General features: G+C 49.5%; 2 protein-coding genes across 2 annotated transcripts; both read right to left on the bottom strand.

Moving 5' to 3' along the window:
* Positions 1 to 3,669: 3,669 nt before the first annotated feature.
* Positions 3,670 to 8,037, bottom strand: GUCA2A (guanylate cyclase activator 2A). Its single transcript, XM_054647982.2, has 3 exons — positions 7,963 to 8,037; positions 4,593 to 4,782; positions 3,670 to 3,734 (listed from the first exon to the last, which is right to left on the bottom strand). Exons 1-3 carry the CDS (start codon positions 8,035 to 8,037, stop codon positions 3,670 to 3,672), a joined length of 330 nt encoding a protein of 109 aa, XP_054503957.2.
* Positions 4,657 to 23,594, bottom strand: CCDC81 (coiled-coil domain containing 81). Its single transcript, XM_077190187.1, has 12 exons — positions 22,275 to 23,594; positions 21,030 to 21,091; positions 20,385 to 20,544; positions 18,097 to 18,353; positions 17,095 to 17,180; positions 16,409 to 16,518; positions 16,059 to 16,173; positions 15,104 to 15,212; positions 14,620 to 14,798; positions 13,354 to 13,472; positions 12,758 to 13,002; positions 4,657 to 4,782 (listed from the first exon to the last, which is right to left on the bottom strand). The coding sequence occupies exons 3-11, from the start codon at positions 20,530 to 20,532 to the stop codon at positions 12,935 to 12,937; spliced, it is 1,191 nt and encodes a 396-aa protein (XP_077046302.1). The 5' UTR covers positions 20,533 to 20,544; positions 21,030 to 21,091; positions 22,275 to 23,594; the 3' UTR covers positions 4,657 to 4,782; positions 12,758 to 12,934.
* Positions 23,595 to 23,713: the final 119 nt, after the last annotated feature.

The raw sequence follows: 23,713 nt of genomic DNA, 5'->3' as shown, positions 1-23,713 counted from the left end.
ATCTCCTGCTGGGAATGCAGTTCTGTACCCATGATTCACATGAGCAGCTTTTGCTGCTCCTGCACAGGATGAAACCTGCAGGGGTGGGTGGTTGGTGCTGGCCCTGGCAGTGCTGGGTTCCACTCCATGATCCCAGAGGGCTTTTCCAGCCCTAACAATTCCCTGATTCTGTGATTCCCATGGGCTGTGCAGGAAACCAGCCTGATGAAATCCCTGCTGTGCTCTGAGCTCCAGTTCCCAGAGAGAGCTGCAAACACAGCCCTCAGTGTTTGGGTTCTGCAGAGCAAAATTAGATCTCCACTCCTGGCTCGTGGCTTCCTTTATGTGCCATCCTTTCCAGATTATTTTTACTTTTTTATATCATTATTTATATTATTATTTATTTTTTATTATACTAAAATATAATTAAATTTAAATTCATTAAATTTAATTTATATATATTTTTTTTTAATTTTTTTTAATCCAACCCAGGCCATTCTGTGTCTTTATTTTCATTTGTGCCCCCCACCCCTTCTTCCCCAGGGACACAACCTCCTGCTGTCCAACCAAACCAACCCCCAGAAATCACAAATCTCAGCCAGCAGGGACAAAATGAAGGGTTTGTGCCCTCATTTATCCCCCTTTTCCCCTCTGCACTGCTCTACACACCAGGCTAAACAAGTTTGGGGTGTCCCTGGGGCAGAAGATCTGTGGGAAGGTCTCGAGTGCAGCCCTCCTGCCCCTCCTGATCCTGTTTCAGCAGGATCTTGGTTCTTCTCCTGTTTCCAACAATCCACAGCCTCCTTCCCTGCAGGAGCTGGTCCAAGCTGCTGTGCTGGGACCTGAGGATTTGTCACATCAGCTTTAAAGGAAAATAGGAAGTCCTCTCTCTATTTGGAGAAATAACTGCAGGTTTAAAAGAAACCCCTGCAGTGTTGGAGTGAGGAAATCCCATTTCCCGACTTCAAGGCAGCAGGAAGAGCCTTAGTGAGGGATTCTAACTTTGGAATTTGCTCTGGATGCAGAATTTTGTCCTGAGGTAGTCAAAATAGTGGATGTAAGGAATCCTGTTCTACACCCTCACCGTTTTCCTGTCAAATGAAGTAGGAATTTATGCAACTCATGATAGTTTTCTAACATCAATTCTGGATTTAGACTCCAAATTCCAAGGCTGAGGATACAGATTTGGTGCACTGAGAGTCTTGGTGGAACTTGCTGACTTGAGGACTCCATAAATAAAAATAGAGAAAATAGTTACAAATAGGAGGGGAAAATGTAAAATCTCTGATATGGATTTGCATTTCCATGACAGACCTGGGGGTGCTCAGCCTGGAGCAAAGGAGGCTCAGGGGGCCCTTGTGGCCCTGCACAGCTCCTGCCAGGAGGGGACAGCCGGGGGGGCCGGGCTGTGCTCCAGGGAACAGGGACAGGAGGGAAGGGGAGGGGAGGGTTGGATGTGGGGGTCCCAGCTGTGGGTTCCTCTGGGTCTGCATTGAGGGCACTGAGACAGGAGTTCATGTTCACACTCAGGTGTTTATTATTTCTTATCAGTAAAACAGTCTCACTGCTGGGAGTTCTGCAGCTTTTCATTAGAAGGCACAAAATGGCCACAATCTCTTGCTACAAGGGCTTTTCAGACTAAACTGTCCAGTTAAGAGCTGACACCTGGATTATTTCCCCTTTTAACCCAATAACTGATCCCAAAGAGCCCCCAGTGCAGACTTTTCTGCCCAATTACAAAATGCCACCCAAACCCATGGAGAAGGAGGAAGAAGAAGCACGAAGAAGAAACCCAGGACAACACCCTGTGCCCTCCATCTTGCTGCCATCCACAACACACTAAAAACCCCAAAACCTCAATTTCTCACCCAGTGACAGACCTGCACTGCTCTCTAGAATCTATTTCACACTTTTGTGGATTCCAGTCTATCTTGAAGTCTGGGAAACTTTCTCCATGGATGAGGGTCAGAGTCAGTGCTGCCCTGGGGGTCAGGGCACCCCAGAGCAGACACAGGAATATTCCCAGAGCCCTGGGTTTGCACAGTTGGACATCAAGAGAAGTTTCCTCATGGAAAGTGTGGTCAGGAATAGGCAGGGGCTGCCCAGGGCAGTGGTGGATCCCCATCCCTGGAGGTGTCCAAGGAAGGTCTGGGGGTGACACTCAGTGCTCTGGGCTGGGGACAAGAGAGGGATCAGGCACAGGGGGGACTCGGTCATCCTGGAGGGCTTTTGCAACCCAAACAGTTCTGTGATTCTCTGACTACAAATTGATTTTATGTGGTATTTTCAGGGTCCCCAGGACGAAGGAGGAATTGAGAATCTGACTCCATGTTCTTAAAGGCATATTATATATTATATTATATATCATTATATTATTATGTTATGTTATGCTGTTATGTTATGTTATATTATATTATATTCTGCTATACTAAAGAACAGAGAAAGGATCTTACAGAAGGCTTAACAAGATAATAATGAAAAACTCATGACTTGTCAGAGTCCCGACACAGCTGGACTGTGATTGGTCATTAAGTACAAACAATTCACACGAAACCAATCAAACATTCACCTGTTGGATGAACAATCTCCAACCACATTCCAAAGCAGCAAAACACAGGAGAAGCAATCAGATAATTATTGTTTTCATTTTTCTCTGAGGATTCTCAGCTTCCCAGGAGAAGAAATCCTGGGGAAGGGATTTTTCAGAAAATGTGACAGTGACAGTTTTCAGTTCAGGACATTGTTAAAATATATATTTTATTCAGGGAAGCTGCAGACATGAAATGCCTTATATGGGGAGAAGCAAGGAGGCAAGAAGAGTATCCTGAAACAAAATCCACCCCAAAACCCAGCAATAACGAACAAATAAACAATAATATCCAAATTATTATTAGTTTTTTATTGCTTGTAAAGCATATAAACATGGACAGATAATTTCTTCACAATCTTGCTACCAATAAATAAAACATGCAATGCTTTCATTTCACTGTGATTCTAGCACTGCACTTTAGAATTATTTTCTCTCAAAGAGAGCTTAGAGAACCTTGATATCCAGCCAGTGAAGAAGTGTTCCTGTGCTCCTCTACACCCATTCCCCAAATCAACAACAATCACTACAAGGAACAGGCTGGTTTCTGGCTGCCAGAGTGTTCCTAAACACCAGGAATTCAGCTCCAGTTATTTGGTGCAGTTCTGCTACAAACTCAGAGGTGTCACCTGCAGACAGGGGGAAAGGAAAGGGATCCAACCCACTGGGAAGGAGGGACTGGGAAAGGGAATAACCCAGTGGTGTTGTGTGTAGGGGAGGCCAAATCACAGGCAGATATTAATGATTGGATACTACTTATTGGACATTAAAAAATCAGCCATTAAAAAGGCTGCAGGGGATGCTGAGTTTCACCCAGTGTGTTCAAACCCAGGCAAAATAGTGGGAAATGAAACCCAGGGCATTTCCATTCCAGTGTCACCCAACTCCTGCAGCACTGGAGGCTCTCAGAGGAGTCCCAGCCTCCTTGCTGGCAGATCTGCTCTGATCCAGGACTGCAGGAACGTCCCCACGAGCTGGCAGCTCCGTTTGGCTGCAGTGGGAGATGAAGCCCAGGAATATTGATTGGTGAAAGGACATGATCTTGCCACAGGAATGCACAAACTTCCCAGCTGGACTTGTCTTGTGTGGGTTTTTCCACCTTCTCAGAAGCAGCCAGCACAGGCAGCATTGGCACAGATCTCACACAGGTCATCCTCAGCAGCCAGGACTGTCCAGGAGAAAAAGGGATTCAGTTGGATGCCAGGAGGGCAGAGCCACCTGCCAAAGCACTTGGAGACTCCTTTGCATTCCTGCTTTATCATTTGAAAGATCCTTGTGGGTAGAACTGCTCTGAGTAAAATTAGCTCGTGCTGAAATCTGACTGAAGGGATGAAATCAAACCTGAAATCCTTGGGAAGCCATGGGAAGCAAGAGGGCAACAGGATATGGCAGCATTTTATCCTAAAGTGTCCCTTGTACTGGACAGCAGAAAACTGCGAGAGAATTACTTAAAAAAGCAAACCCTGCAGCAGCAGCAGCCCATGGCAGAGGGACTTTGGGCAAGGAGGAAAGGCTTAAGCTGGAGAAGGGGAGATTTAGATGAGACATTGGGAGGAAAATCCTCCCTGTGGAGGGGCTGAGGCCCTGGCACAGGTGCCCAGAGCAGCTGTGGCTGTCCCTGCATCCCTGGCAGTGCCCAAGGCCAGGCTGGAAGGGGCTGGGAGCAGCCTGGGACAGGGGAAGGTGTCCCTGCCCATGGCAGGGGTGGGATGGGATGAGCTTTAAGGTCCCCCCCACCAAACTATTCAGGGATTCCATTATTCTGCTTTGGATGAACTTTTCCCTGCTCACAGCAGTGGGATGTGCCCAGGGAACAGCTCAGCTCAGCACTGCAGGAATTTTCCTTGGCTGGTTCATGGAGCCCAAGCCTTGCAGGAGAAAGGGCAGCACAAAGGCAGCACAAACCCTCCCAGCTGCCCTAAAAGTGACACAGAAGCAATTCCATGGCTTTGCCTCCTGCTGTTGGAATACTCAAGGTTAAAAATCGTGGTGAAAATGAAAAAGCAATGAAATATGAACGACATACTCAGCCTCCTGAAAATCATGGGTGCATCTTCCCTCTTGCACACAGGCCTGAACTCCTCAGGCAGGCGTTTCTCCTGGCATGGGGAGTAGCTGCCCATGGGCACCATCATGCGAGGGTTGATGTGTTTGTTGCCCTCCATGAGCTCCTTCAGCTTCTTCACGGACTCCAGGGGGAATTTAAAGTCTCCATCCTGTGAAGAACCAGAAAAAAAGAAGTGTCAGGAAGCCAGGCCTTCTGCAAATCCACTCCATTTCAACCATTTCTCCCAAAAAATACAGCAGAGGGGAAAGATGGTGTTGAAAGAAAGCCAAGATAAAACCTGAGTGAAGGCAGTGGACAGAGGGAGAATTCAGTCCTGGCTCATGCCCATGAGAAAGACCCATAAAACCTGGGATAGGAAGATCCAGGCTGGGAATCTTCAGCCTCAAAAAGAGAGAACTGGGAAATCTCACAGAACCCTGGAATGGATTGGGTTGGAAGGGACCTTAAACTCTTCTCATTCCAGCCCCTGCCATGGACAGGGACATTTCCACTGTCCCAGGCTGCTGCAAGCTCAATCCAGCACCTCCAGGGATAGGAGGTAGAGATCTACAAAGCCATGGCTGGAGTGGGGATAAATGGGGATTTATTTGGTTCACTGTTCTCCTAACACAGCAGTGGAAATGTCAGTGTTGGCTGTGACCACACAGAAGCAGCTCTTCTATCACACCACACATTGCTGGGGGCTTAAACCCTTCCCCCCAAGACATTGTGGCAAGTTTCCATTCATTTAGAATCACAGAATCTCTTGTGTTGGAAGGGATCCACAGGGATCACTGATTCCAGCTTCTGGCCCTGCACAGAGGCCCAGCAATCCCACCCCATGCCCATTGAAAACTTGCTCACACAATCTGTGAAAAACAAGTTTTTGGAAGCATAAATATAACACTTCTGACTCAAAGTTCACATCAGAAACTTAAGGAAGCTGGGACAGGACTCTGAGAAATAGTAGTCTATGTTTCAGTTGCTTCTCCCTGTTCATCAGTTAAGGGTCATTCCCTCAGTTTCAAGAGATTTCCCCTTTTTGAGGTCATAAATTTAAGTTGCAGAGGTGTTGCAGCTGTTTAACCAAGTGCACAGAGTCTGTACCCATCTGCAGATAATCAGAGTTTGGCCTAGAAAACAAATAAGCATTTTCAAACTGATTTATATCTGCTGTTTTAACATGGTTTCATGGCCATCACGTGGTCAGTAAGGTGATGTGGGAGGGTTTGGAATGAGATGAATTTTAATGTCCCTTCCAACCCAAACCATCCTGGGATTCTGGAGTCAGGTAAGAGCTCCTCATCCAAAGAAATAAAATGCAGTGACTGATACAGCACAAGACCAAATATTAGCATTTGTTTCACATCCCCATGAGTCCAGTGGGGAATGGTGTGAGATGAGTGGGGAGGGGATTTGATTCTGGCTGGGTTTTTGGAGGGTTTTCTACAGTACCACATTATTTTGGTGTTCAAAGTTTGAAAAACCCCATCAGGCAGACTTTGGGTGCGTATTTACTACGTCAAAATCTCTTCTCTTGCAATCAGTTTATGATCTTACTCAGGTTAATTTATCAGTTGACCTCAAGGATCTTAGAGATCTTTTCTGACCTTAAGGGTCTATAAAAGTTAACCAGGCACTGGCATCAGCAGCCCATGGGAGTGGTGGAGCCACCATCCCTGGAAGTGTTCCAAAAACACCTGGATGTGACAGGGGCCAAGGTGGATCTCTCTGTGCTGGGGGAACAGTTGGATTAAATAATCTTAAAGGGATTTTCCAGCCTAAACAACTTTGTGGTTCTGTGATCAGCCCTGGCTGCCTATGAAAAATTCACTTTTCCTATAAAGGCAGCTCTAGATTGAGCTGTGGTCACACAACTGAGAAGAAAACCCCTAGAACTGAAAAAGGGTGGATTTCCACAGGCACAATTTCAGGGAAACCAGGAACTGGGAAGAAACCCTGACATCTGCAGGTCCTGGGGACAAAAAAGAATAAAGGAACAGCAAAATAGAGCCAAAACCACCTAAAGTAAGAAAGATGGATTAGAGAGAGCTAAATTTGACATAGTCTGGACAAGGAAGGGAAGTCTCAGGAACAATTTCAGGGAAGAAGAGTGCAAGCCAACTTTGTGCAATGAATAATCAAAGAATCTTCAAAACCTCAAAGACTTCAGGTGAAAGGAGTGCAAGACTCAGAGTTCACTGCAAGTACAGTGGGTAAGACATGGATTTAATGATTAATGAGAGGAGAATTCCAGCTCAAACTCCAGAGATGCACTTTCTACTCTTTTACATAACCTAGAAGCAGCCATTCTCATTCACTAATATTTTTTTATGGCTACAAGTATAAAATAGGGATGTTTTTCACTGGGTAGGAAGCTGTTTGCTCCTCTGGAGACTGTAAATGTTGAAGAATGGTTTGAGAGAAAGGAATAGTTTAAACCTTCTACCTCTGGATATCTCTGTCATCCAAAGGACAAAAACAAGGATAGTCCAGGACACAAAGATACCTTATTCCTGGACACCTGCTGCTCACACCTAAAGAGAGTCAATAATTGTTTAACAAGTGTTAGTTTTTATTAGTTTTCTTGGTCCCCAGAGGAAGGTGTTTACATTGCAATCAGACTGAAATCTCCTCTCAGGAGGAGTGCAGAGAGATCCAAAGCTTTCCCAATAACAAACCAGGGCCCTGAAGTACCTTCCTAACCCCTTCCACATTGTATGGAGTGCCATGGTTTGACACTCCAAAAACTCCCAAAAAAACTCAAACTTCCTTTTCAAACTCAAACCAGGACATGGAGTATCAGCCATGGGTGCTGTGTACTTGGAAAATTTCACAGGGGCTCCTTTAATCACTTCTCTGCCTATTAATATTTAATTGGATCCAGCCAAGCTCTTCTTTGCCCCTTTTTTTTACAGGCTCCATCCCATAAACTCACAGATCATCCCCACAAAGAACTTCCTGCCTAGAACCAGCTGACACAAGATAATTTCTCCTTTGTTCACACCTTGTTTGCATCACTCTCTAAAGTCAGCACCTTCACTGCACGTGGCTTTAGGTCTAGGAGAAAATTCTGGGCATGAAACACCTCAGTCCCTAAGGGATTTCAGAGCAGAGATATGGCTGGAGAAGGTAAATAAACAGCAGCAGCATTTAGTGATACCTGAGGTGCTTTACAGAAGGAAAACCCAGGGCATGGGGAGATACAGGTGGAAATCAAGGCAGAGCAAAGCAAATATTCAGGTCTATTAATTTAGTTCAAGATCCCTGTTGCAACCAGAAGTTAAAAAAATATCATCACTTTGTTAAATTTGTAATAATGACAAATGCAAGAGAAAAAAAAACTCACCTGCACATAGACTGCCTGGGAGATGTGCACCAGGACAAGGCCTGCCAGGACTGCCCAGGAAAGAAAGCTTTTCATGGTGCCTGCAGAGCCAAGCCTCCCCTGAACTGGACAGGTTTTATTTCCTCTGCCTTTGGCCTTTCTTGTGTCTCTCAGACTTTCCCTCTTCCCCTGAGCTCTCAGCAGTCAGAGCCTTATAAAGACTCCCTGCAGCATGGTGCTGGTAATCCATTAATCCAGACTTTCTATTGCCATATCATAAACCCTGAGGGGACTCTCAGTTATCTGCCCAGAGGTACAGCTGGGCAGTCACACCCAGGCACATCCTGGCCTTTATGAGTCGCTCCCACTTTGAGGCACTGGCCGTGACACCGGCAGGCAAAGCATTCCCAGCTGCAATAAATAAATAAATGGTGGAGAGAGAGCTGAGGCAACACCTGAGAGTCCCCATGATTCTGGCCACTTTCTGCAGAACTGGGAGTAAAAAAAAAGAAGTTTGGAAGGAGATAGAAAAAAACTGTTCCAGTCAGTTGCCTCTTCTGGGAGTCCCAGAAACAAGGAGGGTGATCAAATAATCAGGGGATTGTTAAAGTCAGAGAGGCCCTCTAAGATTGTTGATGTGGATGTGACACCAGGGAACAAGGTGGATCTCTCTGTGCTGGAGGAACAGTTGGATTTCATGATCTTAAAGGGATTTTCCAACCAAAACAACTTTCTGATTCTGTGAAGCCCTCTAAGATTGCTGAGTCCAACCATCAACCCAGGATCTGGGGTAGGTTGTTCACCATTAACCTTGTCCCCAAATGCCACATCAAAAAATGCCTTTTTTCAACATTTCCAGGCCTGGTGACTTCACCACTGGCCTGGGCAGCCCCTTTCAGTGCCTGCCCACCCTTTCCACAGAGAGATTTTCCCAACATCCAACCTAAAGCTCCCCTGGCACAGCCTGAGGCCATGTGGCATTCACATTTTCTGGAAAAAATCCCTTTGCTTAGGATTTTTCTCCTGAGAAGCTGAAAAGGAAGAGAAAAAGGAAAACAATAATTATCTGATTTGCTTCTCCTGTGTTTTACTCCTTCAGAATGTGTTTGGAGATTGTTTACCCACAGGTGATTGTTGCATTGGATTCTGCTGTGAGTTGTTTTGACTCAATGGCCAATTAGAGCCAAGCTGTGTCAAGACTCTGAAAAGAGCCACAAGTTTTCATTATTATCTTTTTAGCCTTCTGTAAGTATCCTTTCTGTATTCTTTAGTATAGCTTAGTTTAGTATTCTTTAATATAATACAGCATCATAAAATAATAAATTAGCCTTCTAAAAACATTCATGAAGTCAGATCCATCATCCCTTCCTTTGTCTGGGGGGAACCCAAATACATCAAGGCCATTTCCCCTGGTCCTGTCCTTTGTGATCCCACTCCTGTCAGGCTTTGGAGAGAGCTGAGGACCAAGGCAGAGAACCCCAGGCTGTGCCTGCCCATGCCCAGCTGTAAAACATCCTTGGTGCTCTTTGCAGCCCCTAATTAAAACCCATGTGTTAAAAGGTGCAAGGGGATGTCATTAAGGGCAAAAGCTGCCAGGAATCAAATCCATTTCTCTGTGACTTCCATGTGGAAACACACACAGGTGCCACAGGGATGGAGGAGCACCAGTGTGCCTCAGCTCAGTTCTGACATCAGGCTCAGGTCTGTAAATGATTTCTGGAATTGTGTGGGTTTGGATTAACACAGACACCAGGAGAACAATGCTCCTGATCCCAGCAGAACAGGAGAGGGCAACAGCCACCCACTGAGCACCTTCCTCAATCTCAGCAGTGGTTTATGCCCCAAAGGCTCCAGTTCTTGCTGGAACCCAAATCATTGTTCGAGTGACAGTGAAAATCATCTTTCTGCTTTGTGTAAAATTGCAGAATCCAAAGCAGCCAGGTCCCCAGTCAGGGGGCTTGGAGGGAGGGAATGGGACTTTTCTGATTCAGTGAAACCCAAAAATTACTGTACAGTTGAAGCTAAGCTGACAATGCAGAACATCAGCTGAAACACTTTGCCTCTCTCCTCTCCACCAGCCTACATACACAAAATTTGAACTGGAATGATCTTTATTCCAACAAAACAATGATCTTTACTGCAACAAAACAAGCCTGTTTCCTTTCCTGTAATGATTTCTCTGCTTTCTGCTGCCCTGGCCAGAAGCCAGCAGCATTTGCAAGCCCACAGCAGCTCAGGCCTCTGCCCTTAATTACTTTAATATGGGTCAAGGGTGGAACAGCAAAGGGCAGAGCAAAAAATCTCCTCTGAGAACATTTCATTTCCCACATGCTTGGGAATTCTTACACCCATTTTCTTTTCCAAAACCTGGTTTATCCTCAACCTGTCAAGTCCTGTGTACAGCTTGGTGGAAACTAAACAACGGATTAAGGAGGCATTGAGGGAACCAGAGAATTGTTAAAATTGAAAATAAACAAGATTATCAAATGTAGCCTTGGAGAGAACCCAAAGAGGCAACTTTGGAGAGGTGTCACAAGAACACTGAGCCACCAGAGGCAGACAGAGCTGCAATCAATGGCTCTGTGTCCAGGGAGGTGTGGTGTGCCTCAGCTCAGGGCCATCTCCCAATGTGCTGAGGATGCCCTGGACCCCGCTGTCTGTGCTGTTGACAGAGACATCACAAAGCACTGCTCCCACTATAGATCCCAAGGGATGCCCCTTTGAGCTCCACCAAGGCCCTTCCCCACCACCCTGTGTGTTGCCATCCAACCAACTCCCAATCCACCGAGCAACCCGACCATGAGATTTGAATTATTCCAATCTAGAGGGAAGGCTGTTGTGGCTTTGCTGTGCCCCTTTGCTCCTCAGTGTCACAGTGCAGCTCTGGCTGGGGCCACCAACCCCACCCCACATCCATGGCCCAGTTCCACTCCTGTCCCCCAGTTCCACTCCTCTCTCCCAGTTCCAGTTCCACTCCCGCAGTTCCACTCCTCTCCTCTCCCTCAGTTCCAGTTTCTCTCCTCTCCCCCAGTTCCAGTTCCTCTCCTCTCCCCCAGTTCCTGTTCCACTCTCCCAGTTCCACTCCTCTCCCCCAGTTCCAGTTCCACTCCTCTCCCCCAGTTCCACTCCCCCAGTTCCAGTTCCACTCCTCCAGTTCCACTCCTGTTCCCCAGTTCCACTCCTCTCCCCCAGTTCCAGTTCCTCTCCTCTCCCCCAGTTCCACTCCTCTCCCCAGTTCCAGTTCCTCTCCCCCAGTTCCACTTCCTCTCCCCAGTTCCACTTCCTCTCCCCCAGTTCCACTCCTCCAGTTCCAGTTCCTCTCCTCTCCCCCAGTTCCAGTTCCTCTCTGGGGTCCTGGAGCTCCAGCTGCCTCACCAAGCTCAGGGGGACCCGAAACTGCTCATTTGGAGGTGCAGGGAGGACAGCAGAGACCTCCTGCTCACCAGGTCTGCTCCTGGACCTTCTGTGGTCTCTGGGACACCCCTGCCCTGCAGACCCAGCCCAAGGCCTGGGAGAGGCCAGGGCCAACACCAGAGGAACCCAGCCATGTCCCCACCTGCCCCATCCTGCCTGTGGCCATCCTGGGGCTGGAAGGGGGGTCTGGCTGTCCCAGTCCCAGGCTCGTTCCCTGCTGTGCAGAGCCAGTTCCCACCCTGAGGTGAGGCACCTCTGTATCTTCATTCCAGTTTGTGCCCAGCACGGTGGTTCCCAGGGATGTTGGCTCACCATTCAGCAAAGCTTTATGTCATTTATACATTTTAGCAAACAAAGGCCTCAATATTCATTGGCTGCATGTTACATTAATCTCTAATTAATATTCTATCTTCTCTTGGTTAAATAACTGTCTCCCTTGTCACACTAATTAATCCACTAGTCTTGTCCATCTTTGGAGTTGGTGGAATTCTGCAGTCAGTGGCCCTGAGTTGGTTTTCATGATCCTCTCCTGCCAAAATCACCTTTCTCAGAGTGAACACCTCAGACTGATGACCTGGCCCTGTTTGTCCCTCCTTAGGCCCAGCCTCAACAGCCCTGAGAGCTGTGCAGCCCCCAGAGGACCTGGACAGGGTGGGGAGATGGGCAGGGAAGAACCTTCTGAAGTTCATCAGGGGAAATTCAGGTTCTGCATCTGTGGAGGAACAGCCCAGGCACCAGCACAGGGTGAGGGTGCTGGAGGAGCTCTGCAGAGAAGGACCTGGGGGTCCAGGGGACAATGAGCTGTCCCTGAGCCAGCAGAGTGTCCTGGGGGCCAAGGAGACTGATGGGATCCAGGGAGCATCAGGAAGAGCATTGCCAGCAGGTCAGGGAGGGCTCCTGCCACTCTGGTCAGCCCTGGCAGGCACATCTGGAGTGCTGTGTCCAGCTCTGGACTCCTCAGGACAGGAGGGAATGGAGCTCCTGGGGTGGGGCCAGTGAAGGCTGTGGAGATGATGGAGGGCCTGGAGCATCTCCCTGCTGAGGAAAGGCTGAGGGAGCTGGGGCTGTTCAGCCTCAGGAGGAGACACAGCTGAGAGGGGCCCTCATCCCTGTTTGTCCCTGTGTGCAGGGAGGGCTCAGAGCAGGGACCAGGCTCTGCTCCAGGAGGCCCAAAGTGATGCACAAAGGGGGCAGGCAGGAACTGATGCCCAGGGAGTTCCAGCTGGACGTGAGGCAGAACTTTGCTGTGCAGTGATGGAGCCTGGAACAGGGGGTGGAGTCCCCCTCACTGGGGATATTTCAGACCCATTCAGGCACAATCCTGTGCCATGGGCTCTGGGATGGCCCTGCAGGAGCAGCAAGGTAGGACCAGATGAGGCACTGGGGTCCCTTCCAACCTCACCTGTCCTGGGATTCTGTGACTGGAGTTGTCCATGTCCACCAGTCCCATCAGGATCAGCAAACACTGTTGTCCCAACCAGGGGCTCAATCTCTGGGGTGGAGCAGCAATTTACATACCAAGGTGATGGTTTTCTAGGTCTTTATTCCTTTTTCCTTTTTCCATGTGGCTGCCCCCATGTCACAGATCTGCTGCTGTCTCTTCGTGGACACTCAGCTTCTTCACCAAGCTCAGGTTAGATCCAGAACCTGTTCAGGATTCAGGAGGTACAGGGAGGAGGACAACAGAGACCTTCCTCTCACCAGGTCTGCTCCTGGAGGTTCTGCAGCCTCCCAAACACCCCTGCCCTGCAGACCCAGCCCCACCAGCCCGAGAGCAGAGGAATCCCCTCGTGTCCCCACGTGCCACAGGCTGTCACCTGGGGCTGTCACCTGGGGCTGTCACCTGGGGCTGTCACCTGGGGCTGGCCTGGCTCAGGGACAGCTCCAGGACCCCACACCCAGCTGGTAGCACTGCCAGGGGCTGCTGCAGGCAGGGAGGGATGTGGTGCACAGGAGGATGCCCCCATTGCCTGGAGAGGGGATGCACCCCCTGCTCACCGAGGGAGTCATCGTGGGACCATTTCCGTAACTGGTTCATCTGCAAGGCCTTCATGCACTGCTCCCTGGACACTTTGTAGGGCTGCAGATTGAGCAGGACCTGCTTGGCTCGTGGGGTCCTGCAAGGCAGGGACAGATTCCCCTCTCAGTCCCTGCCTGGAATCCTGCCTGGCCCAGGCCCTGCTGCTCCTGTGTCCCGTGGGCCCCACCAGCTCCTTCAGCATGGACACCAGCATCAGGGGCTGCCCCAGGGCATGCCCAGCTCAGGGGATGTCCAAGGGACCATATCCAGCTCAGGGCTCCACTTCCCTGATCCTAGAGGGTCCCTCCTTGTGGGTGCCAAGGGACAGAGAGAGAGAAACAGCCAGGGTTTCTCACAGTGGCTTGGAAGAAATTTTAGGGAGCTGGAAAGATGTGATAACTTGTTGACTATAAACAATTTGCAGGTGCTGTTTTTCTGCTTTATATCCCCAGCTGGGGGCTGTGTACAAATTACAAACAGGACAGGGCTGCTGTGGAACTGCCTTGAGCTGTTTTATTTTCCAGCATCAGTCTCATTACATGGCTATGACAATGGGAAGATGCCAGCAGCTCACATCCCAGGCAGCAGACCAAGAACTTAATGTTACAACTTACTTTATAAGTTTTTTGACCAATCACACAAAGCAAAAGCACATTGACAGTAGTTCTATCCAACCACTATAAGCACACATCCCTTTGGTTAAACAATGCTTGCTTATTTCAAATACAATACCTGCTTGTAAGCCTTAAAACACAACGCACAGAGCTCCATTATTAACCTTCAACCTTCCTAATATCTTGCTAGATAAACTTTTCTGTAGCTTAGAGAGTTATTCTAGACAAGTGTTAATACACAGATCATTGTTCTATTTGTCTTTGCTTTTCTACTTTTTAAATAAATTTTCTGCTGACCTATCTCATGACTGCTGCTTAGCTCTAATCACAGTTCTGCTGTATCTGAACCCTGCCTTTTGCAGCTTTCCCAAAACCCTCTAATTCTGTAGATTCCCACACTTTATTTTTCTGTTCCTCTCAAGGACAGTGTGTGAGAAAGATGTTTCTGTTAGTTAGCCAATAGAATAGAATCTGTTGTACCACTCTATAAAAACCTCATGGTTCTTTTGAATAAATCCTTCTTTGCCTTTTCTACCATCCTGCCTCTCCCCCGTTCCTGCCCCACCCTTGGCACAGGAGTGACACCTCCTACCTGCTCAGGTCCCCCAGCCCTGGCTGCCACTCTCCTACCTTGGCTGTGGTGTTCTCCTGCGAGGGGACGGTGCCTTCTCCTGCTGTGCCCCTTCTGGGGACAGAGCAGCAGCCACTCCTGCCACAGCTGCCACTCTCTCCTTCCTCAGCCTTTCAAATCCTCCAGGGGAGAATGCAGCAGCCTTCTTCAGACTCCTCTGCTCTGCCAGGCCTGGAAGCTGTGACATGGAGCAAAGGGAAGGCAGCTCAGACATTTTGGCAACAATGAGAGTCTCACCCTGCAGCCCACGAGCCAAGGGACAGTTTGGATGCCTCCTCTCTCCCCCAGAGTTCTTGGCAGTGACCTGAAGCAGTCTGGACAGCACAGAGGTTCTGTTCAGAGAAAGATTCCCTGAAGGATGAAGTCATTCCCAGGACTGAATGGAGGGCCCAAAGACATCCCAGAATGGGCAGATCCAAAGGGATCCCCTCAACAGCCTCCCTGCAGTGAGGCAGGACACGATGCTCCATCCATGTAACGTACCTGAGCACCTTTTCCATGCATGGTGGGAGCTGCAAACCCAGCTCTGGGCTCTTCCATCTCCTTGGTGGCTCTGCCCTTCTTCACAGAGTTCTCACTTGGAGACAGCAAACTGCAAAGACACCACACAAGTATTTTGTCTCCAAAACACTGCTGCCCACTTCCCATGCCATGGGAAGGGCCAAGGCCTTGGGCACATGCCCAGATCTGCTCTCAGTAAGTACAGGCAGCATGGCCAAAGGTGACAGCTCCTCACACCTGTCCAGGAGTGTGGAAACCCAGAGCACTGGGAATATTTCTGTGTCTGCTCTGGGGTGCCCTGACCCCCAGGGAGCACTGACTCTGACCCTCATTCATGGACAAAGTTTCCCAGACTTCAAGATAGACTGGAACCCACAAAAGTGTGAAATAGATTCTAGAGAGCATTGTAGGTGTGTCACTGGGTGAGAAATCGAGGTTTTGGGATTTTTAGTGTGTTGTGGATGGCAGCAAGATGGAGGGCACAGGGTGTTGTCCTGGGTTTCTTCTTCATGCTTCTTCTTCCTCCTTCTCCATGGGTTTGGGTGGCATTTTGTAATTGGGCAGAAAAGTCTGCATTGCAGCTCTTTGGGAGCAGTTATTGGGTTATAAAAGGGAAAATAATCCAGGTGTCAGCTCTTAACTGGACAGTTTAGTCTGAAAAGCCCTTGTAGCAAGAGATTGTTGACCATTTTTGTGCTGCTTTTCCAGCACGCTGAGCTGGTGTGGGCAGCATGCAAAACTCTAGGTAAGGTAACAATAAACAAGAACCTGAAGACCCAAAGAATCCAGTGGGTCTCTCTTTCCTGACACAAGATCACCCAGGAGGGTCTCCCCAGACAGGGGAGCCCCCTGGGAGGGCCCAGCCAGAGTCCCAGAAGTCGGGGAATCAGCAACAGGAGCATGGAATTACCCAAAGCCAGCTCTCCCGGGCTCTCACCTCCCTCTCTGCACTCCTCCATCAGCCTTCTTCTTTTCTCTTCCTGTCCCTTTCCCATCATATATCCGACTTGGAGGAAGGTGAGGACGAAGAAGGAGGCGGTTGGGAAAATTCCCTGAAGAAGAAGAAGAGGGAGCTCCTCTCAACAGCATCTCCAGGGTGCTTTGGGCATGAGGGATCTCCCAGCCCTCCTGTCCCAGCCCATCCCCTTCCCTGAGGGCTCCATGGTCCTGTCCCACTGCTTCCTTGGGTCCCCATCCAGAGGAAGAGGGACCTGCTGGGACAATTTCCTGGCAGGAGGGAGGATTCCCTTGGGCATGGAGGATGTCAGGTCCTAGGAGGGAACGTACCTGGCGTTGTTTGGTGCTTGGTCCTTTGTTGTGTTTTGTTTGTTGTGCCAGCATCTTGTAGGAAAGCACTTAGAGGATGTGGCTGGGACTTCCCATCTACCTGCACAAAGCTGCAAAGAAGGGGTGACAGCAGTTGGAGTAAGGCAGCAGAGTCCATGGCAGCCTCTGGGAAGAAGCTGTTCCAGGTTACCAGTTTTGCAAAGGAAACACAACACTGGAGCATGGGCAGGAGAGTCTCCCTCCACAGGGCTCCTCTCAGCCAGGTCTGGGATCCCTCTTGCCAGAGAGGCTTTCCAGAGAAAACAAACCCCTGAGAACATCCCAGCATCTGGGGCCTGTTGGCTCTCAATCTTTCTCAAAGGAAAAGGAAGGAGCTGGTGGAGCTCCATGGCCCCCAGTTGTGCCTCCAGGGTCTTTCCCACTGAATTGGGAAGGTAAAGCAGGCCTGATTCCCAGGGAATCCACCTGAAGAAGCCAGAATGGCCATGGGGAATTTCAATTCACCATGGAATTCAATTCACCATTGGAATCCACCCAAAGAAGCCAGAATGGCCATGGACCTTGAACAATTTCAATTCCACCTCTAAAATTAAATACATCCAAGGACTCCTCCCACATGGGAGAAGCCAGGACCAAAAGGTGTTGCTGTTTATCACCCCACCATGTACAGAAACCATTGCACTCACTGTGGCAGCACAAAGACACCTCCAGGAGGAATCTGGGAAATGTCCTTTTCCAGGTGGGCTATGGTCAACAGCTTCAGATTTGGTGACTGCAACAGAGACATGGCAGGACCCACAGGGGATTTACCTGCTGTTCACAAGGCACAAAACTCCTCTTCCACTGCCAGCCCCCAGCCCCAGCTCTCTCTCCACCACCCTGTGCCCCTTCAGTGTCCCAAATCCACGAGCATCTCCACCACCTCAGTATTTTGGGGCCAGGCCACGCCAGCAGCATCTCCACAGGAGCCAAACCCAGGGCTCATTCCCTGTGAGCAGCACAGCAGGCTCAGCTCCCAGGAGCATGGAAAGCCCCTACATTGTCCCAAATCCATGAGTATCTTCACCACCTCAGTGTTCTGGGACAAGGCCATGCCAGCAGCATCTCCACAGGAGCCAAACCCAGGGCTCATTCCCTGCGAGCAGCACAGCAGGCTCAGCTACCAGGAGCATGGAAAGCCCCTACATTGTCCCAAAACCATGAACACCTCCACCACCTCAGTGTTTTGGGACAACAAGGCCACGCCAGCAGCATCTCCACAGGAGCCAAACCCAGGGCTCATTCCGTGGGAGCAGCACAGCAGGCTCAGCTCCCAGGAGCATGGAAAGCCCCTACATTGTCCCAAATCCATGAACATCCCCACCACCTCAGTGTTCTGGGACAAGGCCACGCCAGCAGCATCTCCACAGGAATGAAACCCAGGGCTCATTCTGTGGGAGCAGCACAGCAGGCTCAGCTACCAGGAGCATGGAAAGCCCCTACATTGTCCCAAAACCATGAGTATCTTCACCACCTCAGTGTTCTGGGACCAGGCCATGCCAGCAGCATCTCCACAGGAGCCAAACCCAGGGCTCATTCCGTGGGAGCAGCACAGCAGGCTCAGCTCCCAGGAGCATGGAAAGCTGCCCAAGGCCACAGCTGTGTCCCCCCAGGAGTTTGAGGGCACATGAAACACATGCCAGACTCACCGGGAGCAAACCTTCTGCCAGGCCCTGTAACTGAGCCACCTCTTGCACCAGGCCTTCAAAGAACCTCATGGCCACGTGTTTCCCACGGCAGAGCAGGACCCCGATGTCCTTGAACACAAAGTCAAAGTTCTTCCCGCTGGACAGGGCCCACTCACAGATGCTCAGAGTGGCCTTGATGCACAGCACAATGGTGGCCTTGGGCTTGTGCAGGCGCAGGGCCACCTCAGCACAGACCAGCTCGTCAGCCTTGGAGAGCCCTGTGGAGAAAGCACCCAACAGAGTCACTCCCTCAGCCCTTCTGTGGTGGAAGAGCAACGGGGATAGGACGGTCAGGATGGATGGAGATGAGAGATCTGTGAAGCCAGGCTGTGGAATTTGGGGTTTATTGCAAAGGGCCTGGGTGCAGGGCCCTGCTGGGAGCTGCCAGCCACAGCTCAGAGCAGGCCTGAGAGAAGAGAGGGGGAGAGAGGATGAGAGGGTAAGAGAGTAAAAGCATAAGAGAGTAAAAGGGGTAAGAGAGTAAGAGGGGCAAGAACTAAGAGAGGCAAGAACGCAAAGTTCCCATTACGATACAATAAATCTTCTTCTGTGTTGAATATTCTGATTCTCACTAACCAATCTAGTACAAGATACAAATCCTATAGCATTTACATACAGCCTATAAGAATCACTACATTACCATACTGTGCTACATTTTAAACCCTAAAAACTCCTCTTTGGGCCCCTTCTGCCAAGCTGTAGGGTCTGCTCTGGCCCTTGGAGCTGTCTGCAAGCAGAGGGTGTTGTTCCATCAAAAGGGGATCACCTTCAGTGACCACACCATTGTTTCCAGTTGTTCAGTAACTGAGGGATCTCAAAGCTTGCTTTCATTCCAATCTCGCTTATAGTTTTCATATTCCCAAAATCTTTTGCCAGACAATCATATTTATAAGGCTTTCCTGTTTCATCTTCCCCAACACAGTGGCCCCTTGAGAGCCCACCAACCCCCTCCCACCACAGGGACTCTTCACCCAGCAGCAAATGTCCTGCTTTGGTGCCATGAGCCCCAGCCCTGCACTGCCAGCTCAACCACCACGCTCCAGCTCCACAGAACCTCTCAGGAGCCAGCAGCAATGCTGCTTCCTGCCTTCCCAAGGTGGAAGATCATCAAGGTGGGGGGGATCATCAATCCCTTCAGTTCCAGGATGTTGGAACTCAGTACATCCCTCCGGGTGTCCAGAGTTGCCAAGGACTGTCACAGACATCTTTTATGAAAAATCCTTTCCTTAGGATTTTTCCTTCTGAGAAGCTGAGAGGCCTCAGGAACAAAATCCAACCAATGGTTATCTGCGGAATGCAACAGGTGGATCTGTGCTTGGCCCATGTTGGTTGTTTCTAATTAATGGCCAATCACAGTCAGCTGGCTCGGACAGAGAGTCTGAGCCACAAGCCTTTGTTATCATTCTTTTCTATTCTATTCTTAGCCAGCCTTCTGATGAAACCTTTTCTTCTATTCTTTTAGTATAGTTTTAATGTAATATATATCATAAAATAATAAATCAGCCTTCTGAAACATGGAGTCAGATCCTCGTCTCTTCCCCAGTCCAAAAACCCCTGTGAACACGGTCATAGAGGACCCCGTCAGGGAGCTCAGGGACCCTGGCACACAGCCCAGAGCACCTGGGGATTTGATTTTGACCCTTGGAGCAAGTTGCCAGCTTTGTATGAGGACCTGAAAGTCACAGAGGTTTGAATGGTGTAATAACAAAATGATCACAGGGTGAAAATGTAGATTTTAGGATTTTTGGTATGGGGGTTATGGGGACAAGATGGAGGAACTTGGGCGTGTCCAGCCTTTCTCCTTCTCCTTGTTCTCTATTTTCTGCAGTGATGTTGGCACTTTGGGATTGGTTTAGAGTAGAAGTGCACTGCCTAACACAGGTGATAGGTATTGGGAATTAAGTGTAAATATGTTATATGTAGTTTGTAGTATAAAAGGACAACACAAAGAGTGCCTGTGGCTGCCCTGCTGAGCAGATCTCAGCTGGGCAGAAAGAAAATTTTATAGATAAGAATTAATAAACAACTTCAAGACCAAAAAGTGAAGAGTCCAGACTCGTTCTTGAGCCGCGCGGGCCGAAACAGAGACACCCTGCACATCTGGGGCAGCAATTATCAACCAAAACCTGAGAGCAGGAGATTCTCAGAAACCCCTCCAGGAGCTCTCCAGCAGCAGCCAGCACCCTGTGGGCACCCAGAGAGCCCTGGAGGGACCCATCCACATCCCAGGGCTGAAGGGCTCATCTTACCAGGCACAAGGCTTTGCCCATGGAGGAGATTCTTGCCCACCAGGGGCAGGGGCTTGTTCAGCTCAAACTCTGGAGTGTCTGCCATGAAACCTTCCCCTTCTCCATACCAGATGGGTTTCTTCATAATGTGGATGGTACCCAGGCCCATCAGCCCAGCTCTCTGGAAGCAAAAGCAAGAAATCAGAGGGCAAACAGGAGGGAAGGCAAAGGGTGATCTGTGGCCTTTCCAACCCTGCAGCTCCAAGGGCTGAGATGGAGGCCCCAGGAGAGCTTTGGAGGAGAGCCTTTCACTCCAAATGGCTCCTCACTCCCTCCTCTCCAGGACCTGCAGAGTGCAAGACATGTGGGAGAAACTCCTGGAGCCTGAGGGGGCCCAAGGAGTGCAGGAAGGCCCAGGAGGGCTGGAAAAGAGGGTGTCCCTCCTTCCCAGCCATCCTGGGGAAGACTCCAAGGAGGAAATCCAATGTTCTTCTACTCAAGCACCGCTTGACTTGTTGCCTGTGCTCCCAATGGGTCTGTGAGTAAAATGTAGGGTCTGCCTGGGACGCTCCTTCTGCCCCCGAGGCTGGTGAGGGCCCCAGAGGATGGGGAAGGATCAGGAAACCCCCATGGTCTGAGGGAGGACCACAAGGAAACCAGCCCCACCTTCTTCAGCAGCAGGTCCTGGCGACAGCACTCAGACACACAGTCCCAAACTTTAATGATTTCTGCCAGAAGGAGAGAAAGAGCCCGGCTGAAGTTCTGAAGTTCATCACCCTCCCTTCACTTTCCCAATGTCAGATCCCCTTCTCCAAAGGGACCCTCTCCCTGGGCAGAGCCACCAGCACCTTCCCACTCCCAGGGGCAGGGGGACGCCAGGCTTTACCATCCTTGTGGAAATACACCAGATCTGGAGACAGAGCAAGGAAGAAGCCAGAGAAAAGCTGTGTCATGGCTGTAGTTCCTTCTGCCTGGCTTCTTTCTTTCTTCCTCTCCATCCCACCATGGCCTTAGGATGGGAGGCCTGGTGGGACGGTGGGGCACCCCAGCTGGGCTGGTCTCTGACTCTCAGGGCAGTGGGGTTCTGGTTCCATGGAGGCAGAATGTCCCATTGTGACCTCATGTGTCATCAAGGGGCTGCAGAGCCCCACACAGACACCCCCCTGCCCCAGGCTTCACCCACAGAGGAAGGAGGCTGCACCCCTCATTTTGAGGGGCTGCACTCCTCATTTTGAAGGGCTGCCCCCCTCATTTTGAGGGGCTGCCCCCACCCAGGCACTGCCCTTTCCAAGGAGTCTCCCACAGCCACTGCTGAGGTGGCTGGAAAATCGGATGGAAATGGATTTAGAATGATTTACACAGATCCTGCTACACTGGTAACTGCTGTGTTATGAATTAGGAATTTGGTAGAAAAAATTTTATAGATAAGAAACAATGAACAACCTTGAGACCAGGAAATGAAGAGCTCTGATCAGGGGGTCTCTGAGCCCCCTGGCAGGGGTTGGAGCCATCCAGGACAGCCAGAGGGATGTCCTGAATTCCAACATCCATGAAGTGGAGTTCTGGTGGGGTTCACCCAGAGCAGGGTCCACTGAGTGTGGTGTATGGGGTAACTGATCCCAGTTACCTGGATCCCCTATTACCAACTACAGGAACCCAGTTACCCCACACCAGATCCATTCCTATGCTGGGCATAAGGAAAACAAACCTGCAGCACAGCCCAGAGAGCTCCAACAATGCCATTACAAGCCCAGATTCCTCTCCTGTGTCAAACCACTCAACATGGCCTCAGCCAGGGATTGACCCAGGGACATTCCTTGTGGGCAGGATGAAGGGCACAACCCCATCAATCTGTCCCTCCAAATTCCTCTCATCCCCTAGGTAAGTACAAAACTGGGGTACATTTCATACCTTATTGCCACTGTGTTTCACAGAGAAAAGCAAGGCACAACTTCCCAAGGATATTCTGGGATTCACATTCTCTGAACCTCAGAGAAAGAAAAAAAAACCAATTCTTGTCTCATTTGCTGCACCTGTGCTGTTCACAAGGGGAATGGATGGTGGAAGGTTGTTTACCTGAAGGGAATTGATGAATTACCTGAAGGGAATTGATGAATTACCTGAAGGGAATTGATAATTGGATCCTGGTGTGAGTGTTTTGCTTCACTGACCAGTTGGATCCAGGTGTGTGTGTTGGGGCTGTTGGCTGACAGTCAGGAGATTCTGTGCAGTGGAGTTGAGTGCTTGGCAGATTCAGTTTAGATGTAATGTAATATAGTATAGAATAATATAGTATAATAAAGTAATTAATTAGCCTTCTGATAAGATGGAGTCCTCCTCATCATTTCTCCCAGCAAAAATATCACCAATACTTTATTAACCATCAGAGGAACAGTGGATTTGTCTTTCCAAACCAGCTGTGGGTCTGCTGGTAGATAAAACCAGCACTAAGAGATAAAAAGAAACAATGGGAAGGATTCCACTGATTGATGAATGGAAAAAGAGATTTGCTTTTACAAATAAACTTTAGGTTTGCTGATAAATGAAATTAGACATTGAAAGGTGAAAGAAACAATGGGGAAGAAAAACCCCTAAATTCCATAAGAATTAAAAATTAAAAGGGAGGGTTATAGATTAGAGGGAAATCTTTGGGATCAGGCATTTTGGGAAGTCTGAACCTCTCAAGTACCTCAGCCAATGGGGAAAGAGAGAAGGGAAATGTGGCTGGGAAATTGGGATAAAAAGGAGGCTGCATCCTCCAAAAATTGGAGAGACCCCAGGGGAATGCCCCATGGCCTCTGCCTTTATTGGAATAAAGTCAAAGGACCCCTCTGTCTCCTTTCTGGACATAAACCTCTGGTGTTTGTGGATTAATTTTCCTAACAACCACGACTGTGCAAAGTGCTGTGGGCAGGATGGTGGCCAAACCTCCTGTTCCCTGTACTCCCAGTGTCCAGAACATTCCTTGGTGGGAGTTGCTGGGCATCAGGCAGAAGAACAAGGCCCTGCCCCATGTTCCTCTCAATGGAAGGAACAAAACAACATCAGCACAAACCCAGGACTCCCCTCTGGTTCTGTACCTGCACCATGGCCCCTGCCACAGCTGGAGCTTTGCATTTTCTCCCCTCCAGCATGGGGAGGTCCCACCTGGAGCACTGTGGTTGTTTTGGGCCCCTGGAGAGCTGTGGAAGTCTCCCACCTTGGTGTGTGAGCACAGAGCTGCTGTGGGGTGAGGGAGAACTGATGGAGCTGCTCCAAGGCATCTCTGAGGTGGGATAACCCAGGCTCCTGGGTTAATCCATCCCTTGGAATGGGTGAAAGGACATTGAATGATTGGTGTTTACACACAT

The sequence above is a fragment of the Agelaius phoeniceus genome, chromosome 24, assembly GCF_051311805.1.
Source record: "Agelaius phoeniceus isolate bAgePho1 chromosome 24, bAgePho1.hap1, whole genome shotgun sequence".
In the NCBI taxonomy this organism is placed as follows: domain Eukaryota; kingdom Metazoa; phylum Chordata; class Aves; order Passeriformes; family Icteridae; genus Agelaius; species Agelaius phoeniceus.
Note: the sequence above shows the minus strand (reverse complement) of the source record. Positions and strands in the feature narration are given on the sequence as shown.

Excerpts from the sequence above, each read along its gene's own strand:
- GUCA2A (XM_054647982.2), bottom strand. The coding sequence starts at position 8,037 with ATGAAAAGCTTTCTTTCCTGGGCAGTCCTGGCAGGCCTTGTCCTGGTG. Across the intron at positions 4,783-7,962 it reads CCCAGGCAGTCTATGTGCAG|GATGGAGACTTTAAATTCCC; the intron begins GTGAGTTTTTTT and ends GGTTCTTCACAG. Across the intron at positions 3,735-4,592 it reads CATGATTTTCAGGAGGCTGA|TCCTGGCTGCTGAGGATGAC; the intron begins GTATGTCGTTCA and ends TCTCCTGGACAG.
- CCDC81 (XM_077190187.1), bottom strand. The coding sequence starts at position 20,532 with ATGGGCCTGGGTACCATCCACATTATGAAGAAACCCATCTGGTATGGA. Across the intron at positions 13,473-14,619 it reads AGGAGAACACCACAGCCAAG|GACCCCACGAGCCAAGCAGG; the intron begins GTAGGAGAGTGG and ends CCTGCCTTGCAG. Across the intron at positions 13,003-13,353 it reads GTCCCACGATGACTCCCTCG|GTTCTGGATCTAACCTGAGC; the intron begins GTGAGCAGGGGG and ends AATCCTGAACAG.